The sequence below is a fragment of the Nicotiana sylvestris genome, chromosome 1 (assembly GCF_000393655.2).
Source record: "Nicotiana sylvestris chromosome 1, ASM39365v2, whole genome shotgun sequence".
Classification (NCBI taxonomy): domain Eukaryota; kingdom Viridiplantae; phylum Streptophyta; class Magnoliopsida; order Solanales; family Solanaceae; genus Nicotiana; species Nicotiana sylvestris.
The window spans coordinates 171,096,272-171,118,201 of record NC_091057.1 but is presented as its reverse complement, the minus strand read 5'-3'; the positions used below and the strand labels follow the sequence as shown (position 1 = coordinate 171,118,201).

The 21,930-nt window shown below is 35.8% G+C and overlaps 1 protein-coding gene and 1 long non-coding RNA gene across 14 annotated transcripts; one reads left to right on the top strand and one right to left on the bottom strand.

The window, feature by feature from the left end:
• The first annotated feature begins 19 nt into the window (after window positions 1-19).
• On the top strand, window positions 20-14,051 carry LOC104237878 (uncharacterized). 13 transcript variants are annotated; one of them, XR_011406197.1, is made up of 5 exons: window positions 20-201; window positions 2,640-2,712; window positions 4,071-4,243; window positions 9,380-9,839; window positions 11,888-14,051. It is a non-coding gene; the product is annotated as an uncharacterized lncRNA (long non-coding RNA). The 13 variants fall into 13 exon arrangements; XR_713757.2 differs by having other exon boundaries at window positions 9,967-14,051; XR_713755.2 differs by having other exon boundaries at window positions 21-201; window positions 9,380-9,436; window positions 9,712-14,051.
• LOC104237879 (MADS-box transcription factor 23-like) lies at window positions 3,583-18,801 on the bottom strand. The gene is made up of 9 exons (XM_009792105.2): window positions 18,717-18,801; window positions 17,868-18,122; window positions 14,806-14,884; window positions 6,340-6,401; window positions 4,668-4,767; window positions 4,533-4,574; window positions 4,368-4,451; window positions 4,080-4,234; window positions 3,583-3,970 (listed from the first exon to the last, which is right to left on the bottom strand). The coding sequence occupies exons 2-9, from the start codon at window positions 18,047-18,049 to the stop codon at window positions 3,955-3,957; spliced, it is 720 nt and encodes a 239-aa protein (XP_009790407.1). The 5' UTR covers window positions 18,050-18,122; window positions 18,717-18,801; the 3' UTR covers window positions 3,583-3,954.
• Between the last annotated feature and the right edge of the window lie 3,129 nt (window positions 18,802-21,930).

Here is a 21,930-nt window from a genome sequence, read left to right as displayed (position 1 = left end):
CCTTCCTTTTTTTTTTTCTGCAATATTTTAATACCTCTGTCGATTTGATCCTCCAGATATTTTCTTCTCTCTCCTCCATTCTTCCACTTTCTTCTACCAAATTCATTCATTCACAAATGCCACTGCGTTCAGAATGAGGTCATTCCTTGCTGTTTGTGCGTTCAACTAAAGCTCTTCTCTCGGGCATGACGTCGACGACAGGTACGGTTGTAACTTACATGCATTACGCAACAGCGATCTTTCATTTTCCTTGCTCTTGAATCTTCTTAATTTTTGTTTCTTCGTATGGGTGCTGAATTTCTTGCTTCGTGACACGTTAACAAGCCCTCTTAGACAATCTATTTTCCTTCCTGTCTTTAGGGGTGTAGTCGGATCGGTTGTTTTTTTTCTTTTTTTTTCATGCTGGAGTATAATTATTGTTTTGAAGATGGCACCTGTTGTTGCAAGTTGAGATCTTTTTGTAGATGCAAGTCGTTTTTAGACAAAGAAGTCTATTTGTTTTGTTCTTGGATCCTAGTCATTAATTGTTGGAATACCAGCAGCAAGACCAAACATCATGTTCTTTTACTTTATTTTTAAATTCACTGCTTTATTTTGAATAGCTTTTAATGATCATTGATATGGAGCTGTATTGGTTGTGTTATTGCCCATATGACCACATAGTCATTTTTCCTATGCTAGTACATTTGATTCTGGAAGGGATCCTCGGTAAAGTTCTCCGGTGATGGGTTCGAGCCGTGGAAGTAGCCACTAATGCTTGCATTAGGGTAGGCTGTCTACATTACACCTCTATGGGTGCGGCCCTTCCCCGGACCCTGCGTAAATGCGGGATGCTTTGTGCACCGGGCTGCTCCTTTAATACATCTGATTCTGAATTAAAATCAGGGAGTGGTCCAATAGTTTGCCTTCTTCTACTGAATAGGATTCTTTTGCTAATACATGTTGAACCAAAAGAAACTTAAAGAAGCTGAGATGTCATTCCTTTTCGATTAATTGTAGTGCTTATTGCTTTATATGCTTTCTAGACTGTTGACCTTCAGCTAGGTTTCAGGATTATCTGCTTTTCTGCTCTTTATAGGAGTTATGTTAGGATGCAAATGAGTTCAGGAACATTATATATCTTGTGGAAAGCTGGGATATGCAACAATGATTGACAATTTTGTTGTTCTTGAGACCGTGAGCATGTCATGTTTGCACAGTTACTGATGTATTTTAAGTTTTTGTTCTATAGATTTATTGTCCCATGTTCCACATCATGGTATTAACATTTTCATACTTTTCTAGCTTATCACGTTGAAGATATAAATTGCCTATCGGCTATTACTATATTTGCATACATTGGCCAGTTAGATTATCATTAAAGTCCAATTAAAAATTTGGTAAACTATAAGACCTAAAGGAGGTGATGTATTGCACAGAAAATACATGATATATACATAACTGAATGATTAATCACAGAAACTTATTTATCAACCACATTAAGCAACTACAACTAGTGAATAACCTTTAACTTTTAAGCTACCAACACATGTAGCAAGTACCCGCGAATATTAATTCATTTATCAAGTTCCTTCTTAATCTTGATTAATGTGTTGGTGAGGAGGCCAACTATAGAGTTTTGCTTGTTTTCTCGATTTAATTAGGTGGTTAACATATCATGCAACTATAATGTGCAGTGAGTTGGTTTTGTTATTATGGTGGAGAAGAACAAGACCAGTTAGCTGAAAGTGTACTTCAAATAGTCGTATAATTGTGATTTAGTGGTTTTGGGAGTGGTGGATGTTTGTCAAGTCCAAATTTAAATGAGTTCCAGATTTCTTCCAAGTGGATCAGATTGGGTGGTTTAAGCGGAGTTTAGGTCTACGAAAAGGTCACTTTATCACTGCTTCACACTCTTGCTTGAACATGAATCTTGAGGGCACCATCATGGCCAATTACTTTGGGCTTCGTGAGTGGTCCTTTGCCTGAGCATTGAAAGGATGAGCTGTGGGAGGATGACAGGTGGCTGTTTGTGTCCAGTGAATGGCAAAATATACTTGGCTCATACAATGTATAAGCATGAAGGTTAACAGTTAAGAATAAACTGATTTTATTGAAAAGAAATGTGGGTGGGAAACACTATGGTGGCTAGGAAAACCCTAACTTCTCTTGCTCACAACTCTTTTATCCTTTTATCCTTTTTCCATTGACTTTTTCTTACTTCAATCTCAAGGCATTGTCGCCTTGGATTCCGAGATGGCTGCTTTTATCACCAAACCTGAGATATGCAGGCTATAGACAAGGTGGACTTAAAAGAGAGGTAGCTAAATGGCAAATTCTCTCGTTAGGTGGCAAATGTTGTCACTTCTCTTGTTTTAGGTTTAGTATATAACAAAATAGTACATTTATTTTACCTCTTTACACTTATTTTCTCGTAATAGAAACATATTCCAAATTTGATTTGTTACATGATTAAATCAGAAAAGGCATTCTTGGAATCTGAGAAATATGTGTAATTTTAGGAGATGCTTAAATATTGACTAAATTAGGACCTGTTTTTTTTTTCTATTTCTTATTCTAAACCAATTTGAGGTCAGAGCTTTTCCAAATTTGGCGTATTTCTTTTGCGGAAGTCTCAATTCTCAATTCTCAATTTGCAGGGCAACTTTGGGATGAGAGAACTTGCACCAACTGCCATTGGTCCTTTTGTATATTGTATAGATGTCCCAAAAGGTAAAACCTCCTTTGCTGGTGATCCTTTTCTTTGTATTTGATCACAACTTCGTTTTAGATTTACCTTTTGCTGTGCAGTTGCATTTACTAATGAAATTCATAGGACTTCTTTTCCTGTTCTTTTCCTTCTCTTTTTCTTCCTCCTAGGTGAACTGAAAATTTTGATAAATTCTCTCTGTAATTGCTCTCAACTCCCAGCCTAAGTTTCAGTTAGCCAAATGTAGCAACTTTGCATGTAGCTGTTTAGTGAATAGTGATAGCCAATCTTCACTGCAGGCTTAAGGCTGAGTTAGCTAAAGTAGAAACATGTCTAAGCTTATGTTAGTTTCTACTCGTTCAAAGTTTATTCTACTGTAGAGTCATGTCTGGAGTTAAAATTGCTGCTCTTCTTAGTCTGAATTGGCTGATATAAAAAGTTGTGTGATGAATTAGTATATTTTGTCCGACTTCCCAATTTAACAGGGTTCAGAGGTTCTTAAAGCTTCATGTGCTTAATTATATGTAGGCACTGTCAGTTCTTATCACAATTGAAACTTGTTAATGAATACTTATGGAATGGACCTAATGTTAATATTCCTTTGTCATATTTTGTGTTTTCAGCAATATTTTCCTATTTCACTTAGTTTGACAGAAAAATTAGGTTAACTGATAGGATTTTGGCAATTGCAGTAGTTGTGGTAATCTCTATGTAATAATTTGCAAGGTAGTGCATTACTAGTATCTTAAAGCCTTCTCTGTTTGATCATTGCCATTAAGCCATAAGATGAGCATTCTCACAAATAAATTGATAACCTTCCTATTATCAAATTCAAAATTTTCTAGAGAGTCATTATCTTAAGGGGCTCTTGAGTATAGATGTGAAAGTTAGCCTTGGAACCCAAAAAAGTTTTCTCTGAGCTTGATGCATCCCTGTACAGTTCCATGAGATCATATCTTATTTTGAGTCATCCTGGATAGGAGGCACTAATCACAGGCTCATTTAACATGCGTAGTGAAGCAAACCCTGATATGTGATAATTGCCACAATTTTATTCTTAGTTTAAGTTAACATTACTTTACATAGATAATTTCTGCATGTTTACAGCAATCAATAATCACAAAACTATCCAATATCTAGGCAGAGCTGAATGCGCACTCAGGCTTGATGAACTTCTTTCTTCTAGCTTGATCAAGAATGGGATGCATAGAAGTATCTCTTAGCTATAGGGCTAGTTGAGAAAACAGAGAGTGTCAGTCTTCTGTCTAATGCAGTTGTAACCTGTTTTCAATGTTATAGTGGTAGAATTAGTGTCACATTTTCTCTTTTGCCCTCTGTGGAGAGAGGATAGAGACTGAAAGATAACTAATTCTTCTGATAGAAAATTTACCCAAGCTGCATGACGCTTGTTGCTGTTTCACTCTTCTGTGTTTGTGGCTGGCTTAGCTGGAGACTAATTGGTGCATGTACATCATATCCATTGCTGATTGCATGTGTGGCCTGAACACCCCCATTTGGTTCACTTCCAAATCCTTCTTCAGAAACCTGGAATAGGTAACTTCTCCTTTAGATAAGGTCAAGGATATCTATGCTTGTGGTAGAAGACTAAAATGTAAAATCAAAATTTTATGGTACATCTTGAAACAACAAGTGGAGGCAATATTCTCTAAATATATACCTTTTTCCTCAATTCTGTATTCTCTTGTCGAATGAGGTTTACCTTTTTGTAGAGTTCTATATTTTCTTGATGAATAAGATTGCCCTGCAGATGCAATATTAATCATCCGGGTACCAAAATTTAAAGACGAGAATTGGGAAGTTGTGATAGTTTATCTAGTAGAACCTTCTGATTTAATTCTCTGATTTCATCAGTCAAAATCTGCTCCTGCAAGAAAAAGTAATACATTCAGGATAAGTCGTAGACTATATAAACATAAGTTTCATGACCACAAAAGAATTTTACAAGTGTGGATTTTACCTTTTGCTTTCGAACGCCTTTCAAACTCATTTCAAGTTGGTTTTCAAGATTTGTTAGATCTTTGATGCCGAGTCCAGAAAGTTCTTCACCCAGAAGCCGCCTGTGGTTCATAAAAGAAAGGGATTAGTTAAAATATTTCTCCCTTAGCAGCTTAGCTTACTAAGCTAGATCTCAGACATTGAAATATACATGTTTTATATTTATTCGATTGCATGTTAAGCATGCCGACAAGCTCGGATACGTTGCTACAGAAGGGGATGTTCATCTTAATATTTTTTATAGTTATTCTTCTCTCCTCCAAGAGTAGTTCACAGAAAAACATGGAAGAAAACAAACAATCTAAAAAGAGAAAAACATGGAGAAAACATTGCAAATTCAAATCGTGGATGTCTTTTTTCGTTAGTAATCCTTAGATTTTTTTAAAATTTTGTTTTGGGCACTTTGCAAGTTCTTCTGGATCGACTTAATTTTATGATATTTGAGTTTGACTAGGTTTTTAGCTTTTTAGTCAAATTTTGGTGTCTACATTTATTGTTATAGTTCTTGTTACTAGCAATCAATCGCTAGCAACTTCAGCAGTAGAAAATTATTTTTCTCGGTTCAGAGGGCACTTCTAACTTTAGTTGTCCCCAAGAGATGCTAGGAGTGTATCTTATAACCTCTAAATTAAATAATCATGGCATCTTTGTGTTGTTCTGTTTTCCCAGTCTTTGCTCTAAACCATAAATTTGACCATAAGCTTCAAGAAACCTGAATTACTCTAATGCTTGTGAGAAATAAACCTTAAAACAAAATCAGTATGCAGCATCTATTCTTTTTTGTTCTGTTTCCAATCTTTTATTGGCCCCAAGTGTACAGACTATGATAAGAAGAAGCTTTGAGAAACCTGTCACCTTACTCAAAAAAAGGAAAAAGAAAAAAAAAGAAGCTTTGAGAAACCTTAAACTGTTTCAAACACTAGAAAAGAGCCCCTAAAAGTCCTTGCATATTCAACTGAAAACACCAGCAATAGCTGGGGATAAGTAGGTGTAGATGACTGTATAAAAATATTCGATTGGTGAAATATCATAGCTATTTTCTCAGAAACATGATGAAGAAATTTTTATGATGTTTTTAGAAATCCTGGTTAATTACCCAAAATGGCATTTATTTGTGTATGAAGCAAAAGTAATAATGGATTTGATCGTTGATTGGATTTGTCAAGTGCTCATATTACTTAAACTTTATCTCCAATAAAAGTTTTAACTTTTTTATGCATAGAAACTTATAAGAACATAAAGTAAGCAAAAAAAAAAAACATGAATTAACAATCTATCTTGGAGAACTAGAATAAATAAATAAATGTTTGCTCTCTAGCAGTTAACTCAGGCGAGTTAGTTTTGACGATTCACAATCCTGAATTCGAGTCTCATTGCTATCCTTCATGGAATGATTTGTTATGTACTTGATCCACTAGACAAAGAAAAGCTGACATGTGAGGGTCATGTTAAGATATAATTAGAAAATGTGTCCACTATAATAATTTTCACATAAGTCAACAGATTAAAAGATATCAAATTGCTCAATTTATAGTGTATAAAGGTATCACATTATTCAATCTATAGTGTGTACAATAAAAGATCATGTGGCATAGAGAGGCATGTAAAAGATATACCTTGTCAAATCAATTTACCTGTGATTTTCTTGCAAGTAATGCAGTTGTTGCCTCAAACTTGCTACTTCCCTTTGCCAAAACTAGCCAAAACCAAGAAAAGAAAGAAAAATAAGAAAAAGAAAAAAGTATAGTGCTTAGAAGATGAAATTAGAAGGCTTAATCATTCCTGAGATGGAATCAGGTAGATATTGCTTTGATCTTTCTTTGTAGTGCTTGATGATTATTGCAACCCATGATAAATTCAACCATTCAAGAAAAGTACTTTAGGATGATGAAAGCCACATATCAGATGTAGAACGTTCTTAGTTCTGTTTCAACTATGATTCAAGCTAAAACTAGACGGGCTCAACTATATCTATGTAGCATTTTTTCCGTAACATAGAAGTTTATAGAAAGCAAATACATTCATCTGAATTTGGATCTTGATCATTCATCTTTGCGACACTCATCTTGTGGGTACTTGGAGCATTTAGAGGCCTACATTTACTCCCATGTATGTAATATTGCTGGTCTTACAATCGTTTTATAGAATTTGCATTTCACTTTGGTAGGTATCCTTCTATTACATAATACTCCAGTAGCAAATGTCCACTTGAACCACTCTATTTTGATTCGATGTGTAACATCCCCATCTATTGTGCCGTTCTCTTGGAACATCAAGCCTAGATATATGAATTGGTTGCATTTAAACCTTGCAATCTCGTTTGGTCTCACCTCAACTTCACTCTTCTTATGCGGGTTAAACCTGTAATGCATGTCTTAATTTTACTTATCCTAAAACTTTTACTCTTTAGAGTGCGTATCAGAAGTTCAAGTTTTGGTTGATATCCTTGATGGTTTCGTCAATTAGCACAATGTCGTTTGCAAATAGCATGTGTAATGGAACCTCAATCTGTATAGTGTGAGTTATCTCATCCATAAATAGGGTAAACAAGGCTCAATGCCTGTTCTTGGTGTGAACACATGGTTATGGGAAAATCTTTGTATCTCCTACTACTGCTCTCACACTGGCGACGACTATTTCATATATCATTTATGACATTATAAATTTAATATGAGTTCCTTTCTTCTCCATCACCCACCAGAAGCTTTTCTTGGCACTCTTATCATTCGCTTTCTCTAAGTCAATAACACTATGTCTAGATTTTTCCTCTGGCAATAAATTTTCACGAATCTTCTTAGCATATAGCCTTCGTTGTATATCTAGCCAAAAATGGTTCTACATTACTTTTAGAGTGTCCCCAAGTCTATGCTCTATCACTCTTTTCCAAAATTTCATAGCACGCTTCATACTTTTAATACCACGATAGTTTGCAAATGTTACGGATGGGTGGAGGGAGGAGGGAATGATGTTGCGGAAGGAAAGAAGAAGGATCCTGTTAAGGAGTGGGGAAAATAATTTGGTTTCCAAGCAGGGGCGGATCTATGTAATGAACTGGGGCTGGTACGCCACCCTGTCGCTTGGGTAAAATCTTATATATGTATTGCTATTTTCCTCAAAATATTAACATAAATAACGGGTGGCAACCCAAGTAACAAAATGACTGTAGGTGCCACAGTAAAACAACTGAAACCTCACATACAAAGCCTTGGATTGAGACTCTCTAGGTTGTGGTCCTAGTTGTTCTCTTGTTGCTTTTTTCCATTTTCTTTCTTTTCTTTATGCTCCTTTTCTTAATTTCTTTTAATTTCTTCATCTTTGTTACTCACGTTTGTACAATCCCATTTTTATTGTTTATTTAAATTGTATATTTGCTTCCTTTGTATTTTTTTAGATCTTTATTAATTTTAGAAAAAAGTTTAGAGTGATGCATCAAAGACATAGTATTAATTGTTGTGTATTTTTTAATCACATTATCCAAATAGAATTTGAATAGAGAGAATTAGACCGAATTAGACAAAACTTATTCGGTTTTTTTTTTATCACAAATTCATTTATGCATAAAAAATCTTCTAAATTGAATTGAAGTTATTCAAAATGGACCGAACCAAATTAATCGAAAACGGATCGAATCGACTAATTGTACATCCAAAATTCAATCTCATCACTAGTGGTCGGTTCGCATTAAAAGCAGTGGCACCCGTAGCCATCAAATCCAGGATCTGTCTCTGTAATCCCAAGGGGTGAGGGTTGGAATTGTAGAGTGGGAAAGGTTGGGGGAAAAAGGTGCATGAGGACGGTCAAGGACTGACGTGGAGGTGGGTGGGTTGGGGAAAGCAGAAGTTGGACCTGGAAGAAAGGTTTAAGAGGGGGAGATTGAGGAAAAGAAATGAGAGAAGGGCTTGTCCTCTATTTGTATGTGAACCTTTTGCCTCTTATACTGACCTAGATTAATAGTTATCTGCTGATCAGTTTTGTAGTCTCTTAAGATTAATATTAATGTACCTAAGCTAAAAATTGGGGGAGATAAACCTTATCAGGTGAACAGTCTGTAAGAAATGACTCCTAATCTTCAGGAAGCAAGAAAGAAACCTCTGTTACAATTGCTCAACATGGTTTAAGAATTAACTTCTCACAAAATTTACATATGCATTCTTGGTCTTTCAGCACCTTAGACATTTGGGATATTTGGTCAACTAATCATCTATTGGGGACCTGTGATTATCACGGGTATTGAGGAAGTTTACTGCCCTAGGAATGACTGTGGAATAATGAGCAATGAATTATATAGAATGAGAGGAGGTTTTCCCTTCTTATTTGCATGCTAGGGGCATTTGCTATTTGTCCTATGTGAGTACCGGCCCATTTAGTAATCTTGTCCTCACCGGATTGAGTTAATTAATCTTGTCGAGAATAAGTGCATACGAAGTTACATATCCTATCATCTGCGCAATCCATGTACCAAGTGGACCCTGGTCTTCAGGGAGAAAGAAGCATTTATTGCAATTGCTGAGCCTGGTTGTAGAAATCATCTCTTAGCCAGCAACTCCATCTGCATCGTTGTGCGTCAGCACTTTAGACAGTTGGATCTCTGAGATTTTAATTAAGCATCTCTTCGACCTGTAGTCTCCCTGCTCAATTTTCTAATTAGGAAACTTGACACCCTTTTTTGAACAGGTACAATGGAACTTGACACCCTTGTTTGATGATAGAGATCAACTAGCAGTAAACGATGTACGGCAAAAATGTATCGTGTCTTAGTTTTTCCATAGCAATAAGAAACAAACTCTTTAGCGATGAACGTCTGAAGATAGCACACACATTGGTTGGGGTTGATATTGCCTTTCAGGCTGGAAGGATGCAATTTTTAAACTTTTACCATTGGCAATTTAATGACGGATTCGTAGTGAGATTGAAGTCCTAGAAGAATATAGAGCTCCTGTGGATGGATTATGAACTTGATATGTATGTGAACATTTTCATTTGTGTTCATGTCCTTTTACTCTCAGGTTATCCTCCTCAGATGGTCAAGGGTGTTTTTTTCCAACCGGAATGACTGCTTCAGGAATCATTGCAAGACTTTCCTAACGCCCTTGCTTGTCTCCAGCCTTAGAAAACCATGAATCCACATTCCATGGTATGTTTTGATTAATCATGCCCTTGGTCATTGACATATATTTGGATTTTATGGAGCACCTGAACTTTTACTTTCTTGTTATTTGAAATTTCTGATAATACTTATTCCCTCACTGCCTTTTTCCCAGTTGGATGCCTTTTATGCTATCCTCATTGACCCATCGGTAAGTCAAGGATGGTTACCTGAGATGTCCGTCAGCTCTGGTGAGGGATCGGTTGTAGATATAAACATGTAACACTGGAGAGACCTCTTTTGGCAAAGAATTATACCACAAAGCCCCAACTAGGTACTACCACTTATAGGAGTCTTCTTTGCTAGTAGAATGCCCCCATGAGAAGAAAGAATAGTGGGATGCTCACGCTCTCGTCTTTTATGCTATCCTCATTGACCCATCGGTAAGTCAAGGATGGTTACCTGAGATGTCCGTCAGCTCTGGTGAGGGATCGGTTGTAGATATAAACATGTAACACTGGAGAGACCTCTTTTGGCAAAGAATTATACCACAAAGCCCCAACTAGGTACTACCACTTATAGGAGTCTTCTTTGCTAGTAGAATGCCCCCATGAGAAGAAAGAATAGTGGGATGCTCACGCTCTCGTTGGACGTGACAGTCAGTTACAGTGGGTAAACTAACCAAGGGAATAGATGCTAACTTGAGAGCACAAAAGTCTGATTTAGCACCAGTGAAGGATTAGGTCATATCTGAGATGCAATACCAGGGTGCTAGTTTGAGGCAGAAGACCAGGATACTCAGGTTCAGGTTATTTATTAGATATGTTAGGTTCCATTTGTTGAATTATCACATGAATTTGCTCCATGAACTATGCTCCCTAGATGGTGAAGACTAGTTATCTTTATAACTTAATTACGGTATCCATGGATAGGAATTCAAACTTAGGTTTTCCATATAATTTAATCTATAAATAGTTGCGATGTTGAGCAAATTGTCATAATGTGAAACTTAGGACCTCTGGTAGGGTTTTCAATCGCTAAACTTGTGTAGACATTTCATCCAACTGAGTTTTTGTATTTTGTGTTTGTGGAATGGCTATGCTATTGATACGGTGAACACCAAAATCTCCTCACGATATATTCCTTTTTGAAAATTTTATATTGCTTACCTTTGAGAGTAGATCCTATATCGATTTAGGTGGGGTTGAGACATCTTCCATTCTCTCCTCTGATATAGAGATCTGCAATTTTAAAGCATTCTCTGTTAGACAAACGAACTATCCTCTAATGGAATTTGTTAAAATGGTGTCTCATCTGGACCTTAAACCTATAGCATTGCAGATGTCTTTTTGGGATTTCACTTCATTCTTCTGCAAATGCAAATTAAAGAGGCATTAGATCCCGGTTTCAGAGCAGAATGGATATATAGGAATCATATAGCCGGCCTCAACTGATTTTGGATTATGGTTTAGTTGATTAATTAGATCATGGATTCAGCTTATGCAGATATAAACAAACTCTAAATTCCGGCTTATCATGTCAAGACCATCATATTCCTTCTTCTGCTTGTTAGCCTAATTATCTCATCTGGCAGGCGGATTCCTCTAGGTTATATTCTCTTATCAGTGGACATGGTGGAGTGGAACTAAACTGTAACGGGTGAGCATTACTAGTTTTATCGCCGCGTTATTCTCCAGTGACCTCCCTCATTTCAGGCATCATGACTGTTTGATGGCTGACTTTTGGTCTCAAACTAGTGTACCATAAACTGGGGAAAAAGAACCGGTATCAGTTTGTTCCTGCACTATTCGTCTGGGATAAACTATTCCAATTTCCAGCATGCATCTGTTTGATTCGGTATGGTATTTCTTGTGGTTTATCTTTCTGCTTATATAGAACTTGTTGAAACAACAAATGCTGCATCAGCAAGAATCTATAAGTGTCTCTGGTGATGATGACAGATGACCTGAATCAAATATGTGATAAGTGGTATATTAAGTAGATGGAAGTATCTGCCATGCTGAATAACTCTAAGATAATAGTAATTACCACATAGATTAAGAGTTGATACTTATGGCACTTTTACTTACTATTAGGAAGGAGGATTGGAAAAACTTCCTTTAAACAGGTTCAAATCTGCTATTTGGAATTCAGACAATACATGAAGCAGAGTGTAGCGGAGACTTTAAGGGAATTCAACACACCGCTCTTGGATTTTTCAGGTTAGTAGTGGAAACATGTAGGTAAATATGGATCTCGACTTTGAGAAGAGAGCTTGTTAGTTATTCTAGGTTGGATTTCTGCTTTCAGTATATTATAGATGATTATAGAGGACTTACTGAATTTGTTTAGGTTCCATCAAAGTAGTTCACTAGTATGGCATAGAATAGCAAAGATGTTGCAATTCATGATTCAATCCTTCGATTTGAACAAGTATAACTTGTTTTGGAACTCTGGATGAGCGTGGAATTAGGTTACAATAGGCTACAATTATGAATTAATTGGCATCGGAATAAACCCTACCGTAAGTCCTAATTTGTGCTAATAAAGCATTAATCCTACAGAGGAATGCAACACCTTTTGGGATCAAAGCATAATTCCAAAATCCTTTTCAAACTAGTTACCATTTAACTTTCTTTATATCTTTATGAGATACAGCATTTGACACACAATTTGCTTCATGCTTATAGAAATCTTATAAGAGTAACTGAGTGGCTGTGTTAGCATATGAGCCTGTAGGATTTGATTCCACTTGATCGGACTGCTCCAAGGAAAGAACAGGAATCAAGTATTTGACTGGAGTTAAACCCAAAGTTTATCGATTTTCCTAGTGCCCTTCAACACAAACAGGGAGAGTGAGCATAGCACGAGGAAATGATACTAGTGCCCATACAACACAAACACAGGTCTCCATCCCCCTTTATGTCACTAAATCGTCTCATCAACATCAATTGACAACACATCATAAATAGAACTAATGAGTCTGAGATATATTTGCATTGGAAGAAGGTTACCGGTCAATGGTTACTATAGATGCTTGAAGTGACTAATTCGGAGGAAGCAGGTTGTTGTCTCGAGCTAGTATAAGAACCGAAACATGGAGCAGGAAAATATGGACAACAAGATAAGCATCTATTCAGGACGCAAAGAGACTAGGAATCAGCCAACAACGAATAAGCAGGAATAACAGGGCAAAGGAGAATAACAAGAAGATAGCAGAACCACGGAACAAGATACATGAGAGGATGCACAACCAGAGTATGGAAGTGGAAAAGATAAAAGAGTACCAACCAACACATGAAGTTTCCAGAATAGTGTAGCACTGCACCACAAGTACGTGAAATCTTATAAAGGATAGTTTTCTTTTAATTGATAAAATTCCCCAGCAGGCAGAGAGAAAATGAAGCAGTGAAGGCAAAACAACCAGGACATCAACAAAGTGAAGGATATTTCCCCTTCTCACCCAGTCACTATGGTGCACAACCAAGATTCGGTTTATCCTTTCTCTGTGAGCTTGCTGACTTACATTTCGTGTTTTAGCTTTTGCATTCTTAATGCATACATGAAATTTACATAGGTGGATCCTGTGCTTTTGAAACTTTTTGCAAGAACTCCGTCGGCCATGATAAAGATGGGGTGAACTCGAGATAAAGGAATGGGAAAAAGCTGACAACATAATACTGGGTTAGTTTGGGCATAAGCCTAACCTTGATCATCATGAAAACTTTTTTGACCCTCCCTAAATCCTACTGGGTAAGCCTTCGACTGGGCTTGCTTGAAAATCCTGCTCAAAAACCTTGTGTTGGTTTTGAAGATATTGTATTTGCTTTAATCTAGTCACACCTTGACCATGTGTGAGATCAAGAGCTATTATACCTCTAAAAGGAAATGAAGCTACAGCTAACTTGCCATCATCAACTATTGTCAAACAGAATGGTGCAGCTCTTGTTTTATAATGGAGCCTACAAGTGCTCTTTCTGGGCTTCTCTTACAGCACTGTCAGGAAAACAAATATTGAGGTCATTGTGTCTAATCTGATTTACAACCTTCCAGATTTAATTCCTCTCTCATTTATGTTCCTTCTGAAACCAGTCAAGATAATGGTTGTATAGTTGTATTTAAGGAAAGTTTACTTGCACTCAGGTGTTTATGTCAATCAAAGTTAACTTTGAAGGAAACATTTTGTCACAAATTGATGTGACAATACGTATTGGTTGTGACAAAAAATTACATGAAAGACCAATATCATGCTTTTATTGATTTGATGTAAATGCTAGGTGTTAATAAGTTTTTTCCCTATCCTTCGCCCGACTACTGATTAATCAAAAGTACTTGTAACATAAAGTAACATGAAATCATTTAACAATCGATTTTCTCAAAAGCTAGAGTTAAGGGCAAGCGGTTTATTTGAAAAAGAGGTCAATATCACAGTGGATTAATGACTGTTCCAATCTTGACTGAAAGCGTGCATCATTCAAATTAGTTTCTAAAGATATCACTTGGAACATTTAAAAATGAATCATCTTTTTAAATTCTGGCCTTATAATATCTTTTATTGAGATTTGGGTAGAAAAAGTTTGAGGGAATAACTAAAACTCTGATGAGTTACTCAATATATATACATATTTAATGGAGGATGTCAAGGTTTTTAATATCCCACAATGGATATACAAGATCATTTAAAAAGGGTAAATAGCATAGAATACTTAATCCATGATCTTAAAGATGGAAGTTTAGATATTCTTTGACATAGAATGAGAGCAGACTTTTCCTAAATCCAAAAGGGTATATGCACTCGCAATTCTCCATTAACATTCACTTGTGAAGACAAAAATGGAGTCCATTTTATACTGCCAATGTGTATGCATGAGTTAAATTCCTGTGTTAAACTAGTTATCTGCGGGCCAAAATAAAACTATACATATGATTCTGCATTTGCAAGTCCATTATTCCATCAAAGGGATTCTATTTAGGCAATTCATAAGCAGATTTAAATATAATTAAAGAGCTATACCTTGACCCCTGACATAGGACTCATGAGGTTATGATGCTCCTCCTTCATCTTGTTGTATCTATCAATTATAGCCATCATGCTGGTAAAATAGCCAAATACAATTGTGTCAAGAGTTTAACTTCTCACACTAATTGCTTATCATGTCACTTAAAAGATAACTATTGTAATTAACTATCCATGCATAATAAGCAGGACTAATAAGACAGGTATTTCGCCACAATACACTAATAGTTTACAAATTTTTTATATTGTCACTGTGGATGAGTTAAACTCATATGTTAAACTAGTCATCCGCGCCCCATATTAAACTATACATATGATTCTGCACTGTGAGTCCAATAAGACTAAATTCTATTTAGGCAATTTAGAAGCAAATATACACATAATTAAAGTGAAGCACAAAGTAACATGCATCCCGTTTGTTAGTTTATTAGTACAGTCAAACCTCTCTATAATAGCCTCGTTTGTTCCGAATATTTTTGGATGTTATAGCGAAGTGTTGTTATAGATCAGAGAACATATATTATAACATAACATGAAAATTAGTTTCAAAAAAGCTTAGCGTTTATAGTTAAGTGTTATTATATAGGGATGCTTGATATGGGATTAACTCGACAAGATCAAGGACACGAATTGTATTAATTGTACTAAATCTTATATGCCTTTATTCTACCCCCGGCCCTAATCATTAAGCCAAATGACACCTTAGGGTTTATGTGAAGACTGAAGACTGAAGACTGAAGACTGAAGAGAGAACAACAATATTGAGAGTTATCCATATATGCACTAAATACAATACAATAGAGATAGTTATCACTGCAGAGCTTTAAACCAAATTTTAAAGTGCGAACACATTTGCAAATATTACTACTCCTATCAATCGTTCACATATAGTGGTGTTAAAGTGGATAAAAAAAAATTACACGTCCATATTATCTACTAAAATATAGGTTGGATAATGAACTTTTAAAAAATGGGTCAATATTATCCACTTAAAAAAAGATAATCAATGAGTTTAACTTTTACATTTGCAAAGGCTCAAACTGGGAGTTCCTTAAGTTTGGGAGACTAGGAATTCTCCCAAAAGTGATCATATTCAAGAAGTCATGGATAATATGGATATCTATATTATCCGCCGGTTAACTCATTATTTATCCGTATTAAATAGGTATTTTTTCTTTCCTATACAATATTTGAATCTTATTTATTAAAATTGTACAACTTTTGTATATTACCCGTCCTAACCAAGTTTTTCTTACAATTTATATACAATTCCTTATTAGTGCCTTAAATTAAGAGATTCTTTGCTTGGAAAAGGGCGTAACCGAAGGGAACGAAGTTCAAATTATACTTTCATCTAAATAAGACTTCATTCAGCTATGTGTTAACTATTTTAAGTCATAATTTGCAACTCTTCTATCTCTTTGCCATAATTACCTATTTTAAAAAAAGAATTACGTATGGTACAGTAGCATACAAATTAGAAATAAATTTAATACAAATTTAACATAAAATTCTATATATCTACAATAACATACATACTAAAAATAAATTTTATACAACTAATTATACAGTATACAACTTATCTACAACTTATCTACAACTTTCATACATCATTCTTAACCAGGTAAATACAACTACAATATCATACAACTTAAATAAAATTTTCATACAAATTGTATACAATATATCTTTTGTATGTATTTTGTATATAATTTGTATATATTTTGTATGTGGTATGTTCTTCTGCTTCTTCTTCAATTTCAATCTGAAAATCCAGCCAAATAAAATCTAATATTCACCAAATACCCTCAAAATCAAGATATAAAATCCATAAAAATATAAAAGATTTTTTTTAAGTTTATCCTTACTATCCTAATAAATATTTTACAAAAAAATAAAAAATTTAATCGATTAAAGAATTAATAAAATCAATTTAATCAAATATAAACTGAATGAGTAGCAGTAAACACCAAACAACAACAAATCCAGTGTAATCTCACAAATGGGGTCGGAGAGGATAATGTGTACGCAAACCTTACTCCTGCCTTGTGAAAGTAGAAATGTTGTTTCCGATAGACCATCGGCTCTAATAGTTTCAATTGTTTGCAATAACACCCAATCCAAACAAAAATTATTTTATGAAAATCCGAATTTGAATTCTAAACATTGAAGCTTTTTAATGGTTGTAAATGGTGGAGAGTCAAACACCTTTAAAATTTATTGATTAAAAATTTCAATTTGAATAATTCAGCCAAATAATTAATATACATCTACTGCTAGCTCACCATCAGAACTAACAAAAAAGGGGAAGCTTAGAAAAGCGCCAAACCCCAGCCATGGCAAAATTCAAATCGATAAAAAATTAATCTCTTTCTTCGCCATTGTTAGAGAAAATTATGAGCTTTAGAAGAAAAAACCCTGTAGAAACAATGTAGAAAGAGGGTTGATTTCAAAGAGAGAAAGTGAAAAATCCTTTAGAAAGATTGGGGTTTGCCTGTAATTTTCTATAGAATTGCTGCATGTTGTTCCTCGACTCATTTTCTCAACATTAGGTTTGTATAGAATGGGCCAGAGCAGATAAAACACCTCGTGCATGATAGCCAAATTTAATCACTGGATTAAAAAGCAAAGCAAGTTCTAGATTTCTCTCAATATTTGAAAAACAAAACGGAAAAAAAAAAAGAGAAATTATCGTAGCATGCATTTGAAAAATATGCACGTTGGAATCTTGACGCAGTAACAAAGGTTAATCCGCGATATCATCTGACTACTCTTTTTTCACATACAAAGTACAAACTGGAAAAGTACCAACTTGGTAATTTTATAAATAAAAAATAGCAGTAAATGGAAAGGTACCAAGTTGGTAATTTTTAAACAAAAAATTACAGAAAACGATAAGCAAGAAATACATGAATATATGAAATAGAGGCAGTACTACAGCAGCAAAAAAATCCCATATCTCAGTCCAAACTTTTCCCAAAGAAAAGGAAGAATGCAAAAATTATATATCTCTAAGTTTAGGACCAAATTAAAATTAAAAATGTAAATTAATAACTAACCTGTTGCTGGAAAATTCATAGAGTTTTCCAGTACTGGAGAAAATAATAAGTCCAACTTCAGCATCACAAAGAATGGCTAACTCTTTAGCCTTCTTCAGCAGCCCATTTCTTCTCTTTGAGAAAGTCACTTGTCTGCTTGTTGTATTGTCAATCCTTTGAATCACAATTTTTCCTCTCCCCATATCTTCTAACTTTAATATATACTTTGATACTAATTATTATATCTACTTTAATTCGAGCTTCCTTAATCTTCCTCTGCAAAATCAATGAAAAAGGTCATTAATATATCTATATAGCTCAAAATATTAACTTATATAAAACATGAAACTAATTAAAAGGTAGAAGTATATATACGAAGAAATCATCGACATAGCTCGAGCTAAAATTAGAAAGCATTTGAGCTATCAAGAAAATACTAGATTAAAATACATCCATAATTAATTTGAGAATCTGATAAAATATACCCAACTTATTTGTAATTGAGACATAGTAGTTGTTACTATTGTAATATGATAAAACAACAAATGGGCAAAAGAAGAAGAGAAAACAAATTAAAGAGGCTAATAATTTTGAGATTTTGTAGGAAATTAGATAGAGTTGCATTTTTTCTTAATTATATCTAGGGTTTTGACCTTGCTTCTCTCCTCTCCTAGATCAATCAAAAGGGATAACAAAGAGCTAGAATAGTAACAAAAAGCTGATGGAAACAATTTTTGAAGAAATTAATCATCGGTAACTTTAGCTAAAGTTAGAAAGTTTTATGAACAATCAAGAACCACAAAAATAGAAATAAATACAAAATTATGTGAATTTGACAAACAAAAGTAAAAGAAGAAAAGAGCAGCTTACTAATTTGAGGGATTTTGATAGTAGATTAGACTAGAGAGAGAGAGAGAGAAGAGAAATACTAGTTTTAATTGAAAGTTTTATATGGAAAGCTTAGCTAAATGATGGTTTTCTTTTTTTTTTTAGAGAAACCAGGAGCTTGTTTTGTACAACCCAAAACCACTTTAGCAATTTATCTTCCCCACTCTCGCGAGTACTTAATACTCGCTGACACCTGTCTAAACAGATCATTTCAACTGCTTTGACCGCCTAATAGTACGGGTTTAAGGATCTGCTAAATTTACAGATTTCGAGAGGGCGAGTACCATCAATTCTGTACTTGAGAAATTGGGCTTATATGGTATCCTCGGAGTCTCAGAACGCTTTTGATTGAAGAAATAGTTGAAACGTTTGTAGAGGTCGTTAGGACGTATAGATGACTGACAGGTGTCGACATAACAATGGCTTTACCATTTTGGAGGTCGTTTCCTTGTTCATTGACCTTTTATTTACTACTACTTGTAACATATCTAAACTTTTGTTTGACCAGTTAAATCTTTTAGTAAACTAAAGAGTTAGGTGAATTCTAGCCATAGATAATTTATTCTAGATTTGAGATAGTAGATAAGAACAAACAAGCATAGCTGAACATGAAATTTAACCGTAGCAATAATTAAATCCCGTAATGTAAAAAAAAGATGATGATTTTCATAGCATCGAATGATAATGAAGAATATATAGATAAAAAGGGTCACCGTTCTTGAACGAGGTTGACCCCCATACCTTCGATATGATGACACTAATGGTGTATGTTGAGGATCTGAGCTTCCTTTCTCCTTTCTCCTTAGCAAGGAGAAGAGATGAAGATCCTTCATTCTCTCTGAAAAATGTCTGTGTGTATGTGTGTTTCTTTCCCTTTTTTCGTTCTCTCACATAGTATATATACTAGGTATTCTCATTTACACAATGGTCAATAGCCGAAGTACCTAAGTCTTTTTATTGTTTGACAGATTAACCTCCTGAAATACCATAACATCCAATTCACCGTACAACTGTTCTGAGTACACGAGCTCGGCCTTAGCCGAGGTGCTCGTCGCTATAGCGTGGCACGAATACGACTTCGGCCCAAATGACACTGTCGTTCCTCTTCGTGCAGATTCTTGTTTGGTTAGATTTCGATCCATACAGTTAGTCCCTCAGCCTGTTTGGGTCGTCTTTTGGGCGAGCTCGATGGGCAGACTCTGTTGATTCGAAGGTTATGAGAAATCTAAACACTTTGGGCGATGGGCGAGTGCCTCGTGGTGAGGTAACGACGTGACATTTTGAGAGCTGTATCAGACCATTACGTCAGTTTAGAATGTCATTAAAACTCCTCATATGTCATTATGGTGCACGTTTCTTATGCATTGCGTCATTTCCCGTGCCTTTTCCATTTTAAAATGGCAGCATTTGATTTTCCCGCTCAGGTTATTTGTAAAAATATCATGATTTAGCGATGGACAAATTTTGTAACTAAACAGAAAAATCCGTCGCCGATCTCATTTAGCGACGGATTAGCAATGACGTTCGTAGCTAATTTCAGTTTTTTTGTAGTGTAGGGGAAAATCTTACATTTGAATGATGTGTTTCCCAATTGCTCAAGAGAGACTTTCGCAGCTTTTCTTCTTCTCCTCCAGTTTCTCACATTTCCCTTTCTGTTAAAAATTCTTGTGGTCGCTACTTTATTCCCTTTTATCGTTCCCAATTCTCATAATCAAAGAAGAGATGGCTAGTGTATCCTCCAACCCTAACAGAGACATTGGTTCCCCCGTGCCGGAAAATGACATACCCCCACTCGAGGAGGGGGTGGCTATGATGGAAGATGAAAGGTTTTCGAACGGTGGATGAAGTGGTCCCCTGCCCAAGAAAGACAGGGACTGACTTCAAAAGTCCTACTGAGGATGAGTTTGAACCTGTCGTTTTTACGATGGATGCCGCGGCACTTACGACGTTTAAAGTCAAATGGGTGATCCCTGATCACATTGAACTGGTTCCGGCGGGTCGTGATATATTGCATATACACCGTCCGGGCTACTATGCGTTTTACGCGTATCTATTTATCATCGGATACACGCTTCCCCTTCTTTCCTTGGCTGTGGATTTTTGCCGTTTTTATGAGGTGTGTCTGACTCAACTCTCTCCATACGTGTACAAGCTCTTCCTTATGCTCATCAAGTACGCGGAGCTGGCCGATCGAGGAATTACTCTACAAAACATGCTTTACCTCTTCGCCCCCATTTTTATAAGGGCACGATGATTCACCTTCGTCACCGAGGAACCAAGGGTTTGGTAGTGAAGATGGATGACAAAGTGATAACTGGGAATTATGATGCATTCTACACTTCTTCATGCTTAAGTTTTGATTAGAAATGTGTACAAAATAGTCCCAAAAGGCTCACAAGTTGTGCTTGATTGCAGGTTTGATCAACAAGGTGACAAGATGTCAAAAACCAGCTCAAAAAGGAGTAAAACTTGCACAAGTACCAAAACAAGGCAAAGCTTAGTCAAACAGGGCCAGTGCGGCCGCACACCATTCTGTGCGGTCCGCACAAGCGAAGTTCAGAGAGTATGCAACTCAAGAAAAAAGGGGCAATGCGGCCGCACTTGATTTTCTGCGGTCCGCATTGGAGTCACTGCGGCCGCACTCGATTTAGTGCGGTCCGCAGAGGCCAGAGATCAGAGAGTTTGTATTGAAGGCTGCGCTCGTGACTTCGATATTTTTAGCTATTTTGAGTAATTTTAGCTTTATTTCAACATTTAATCTTCAAGTTTAATTTAGCAATTAATTAATATGAGTTTTCCTTCATCTATTTCTTTGTTTTCTTCTCTTATTATGAGTAGCTAAACCCATAAGCTGGGGTTGTGGCTCAACCCTAGTGTGGGTAATTGATGGATTTTGTGTTTTAGGGCTTGATTGATTATGGGTGTTTGATATTTGGACTAATTTCATATTTAATTGCTGAATTAGTGGTTGCAAACACTAGCTTGTGTTTAGTTGACTTTGGCTCTTCTTGAGAAAGAGAGCCCAAGTCTCTAAAATTGGTGTCACACCTCCTTTTTCCGCACCCGAGAGGGCGCAAGGGAGTTTTTCCAATTAAAGGACAATCGAAACGGGATTGGTTTATTTATTTCAGAGTCGCCACTTGGGAGATTTAAGGTGTCCCAAGTCACCAATTTTAATCCCGAATCGAGGAAAAGA

Bases quoted from the DNA above. Each gene is read 5' to 3' on its own strand.
- LOC104237879 (XM_009792105.2), bottom strand. From the start codon at position 18,049: ATGGGGAGAGGAAAAATTGTGATTCAAAGGATTGACAATACAACAAGC. The intron at 6,402-14,805 runs GTATAGCTCTTT...GGTTTTGGCTAG, and splicing joins GTCCTATGTCAGGGGTCAAG to TTTTGGCAAAGGGAAGTAGC. The intron at 4,235-4,367 runs GTATATATTTAG...TACCTATTCCAG, and splicing joins ATACAGAATTGAGGAAAAAG to GTTTCTGAAGAAGGATTTGG.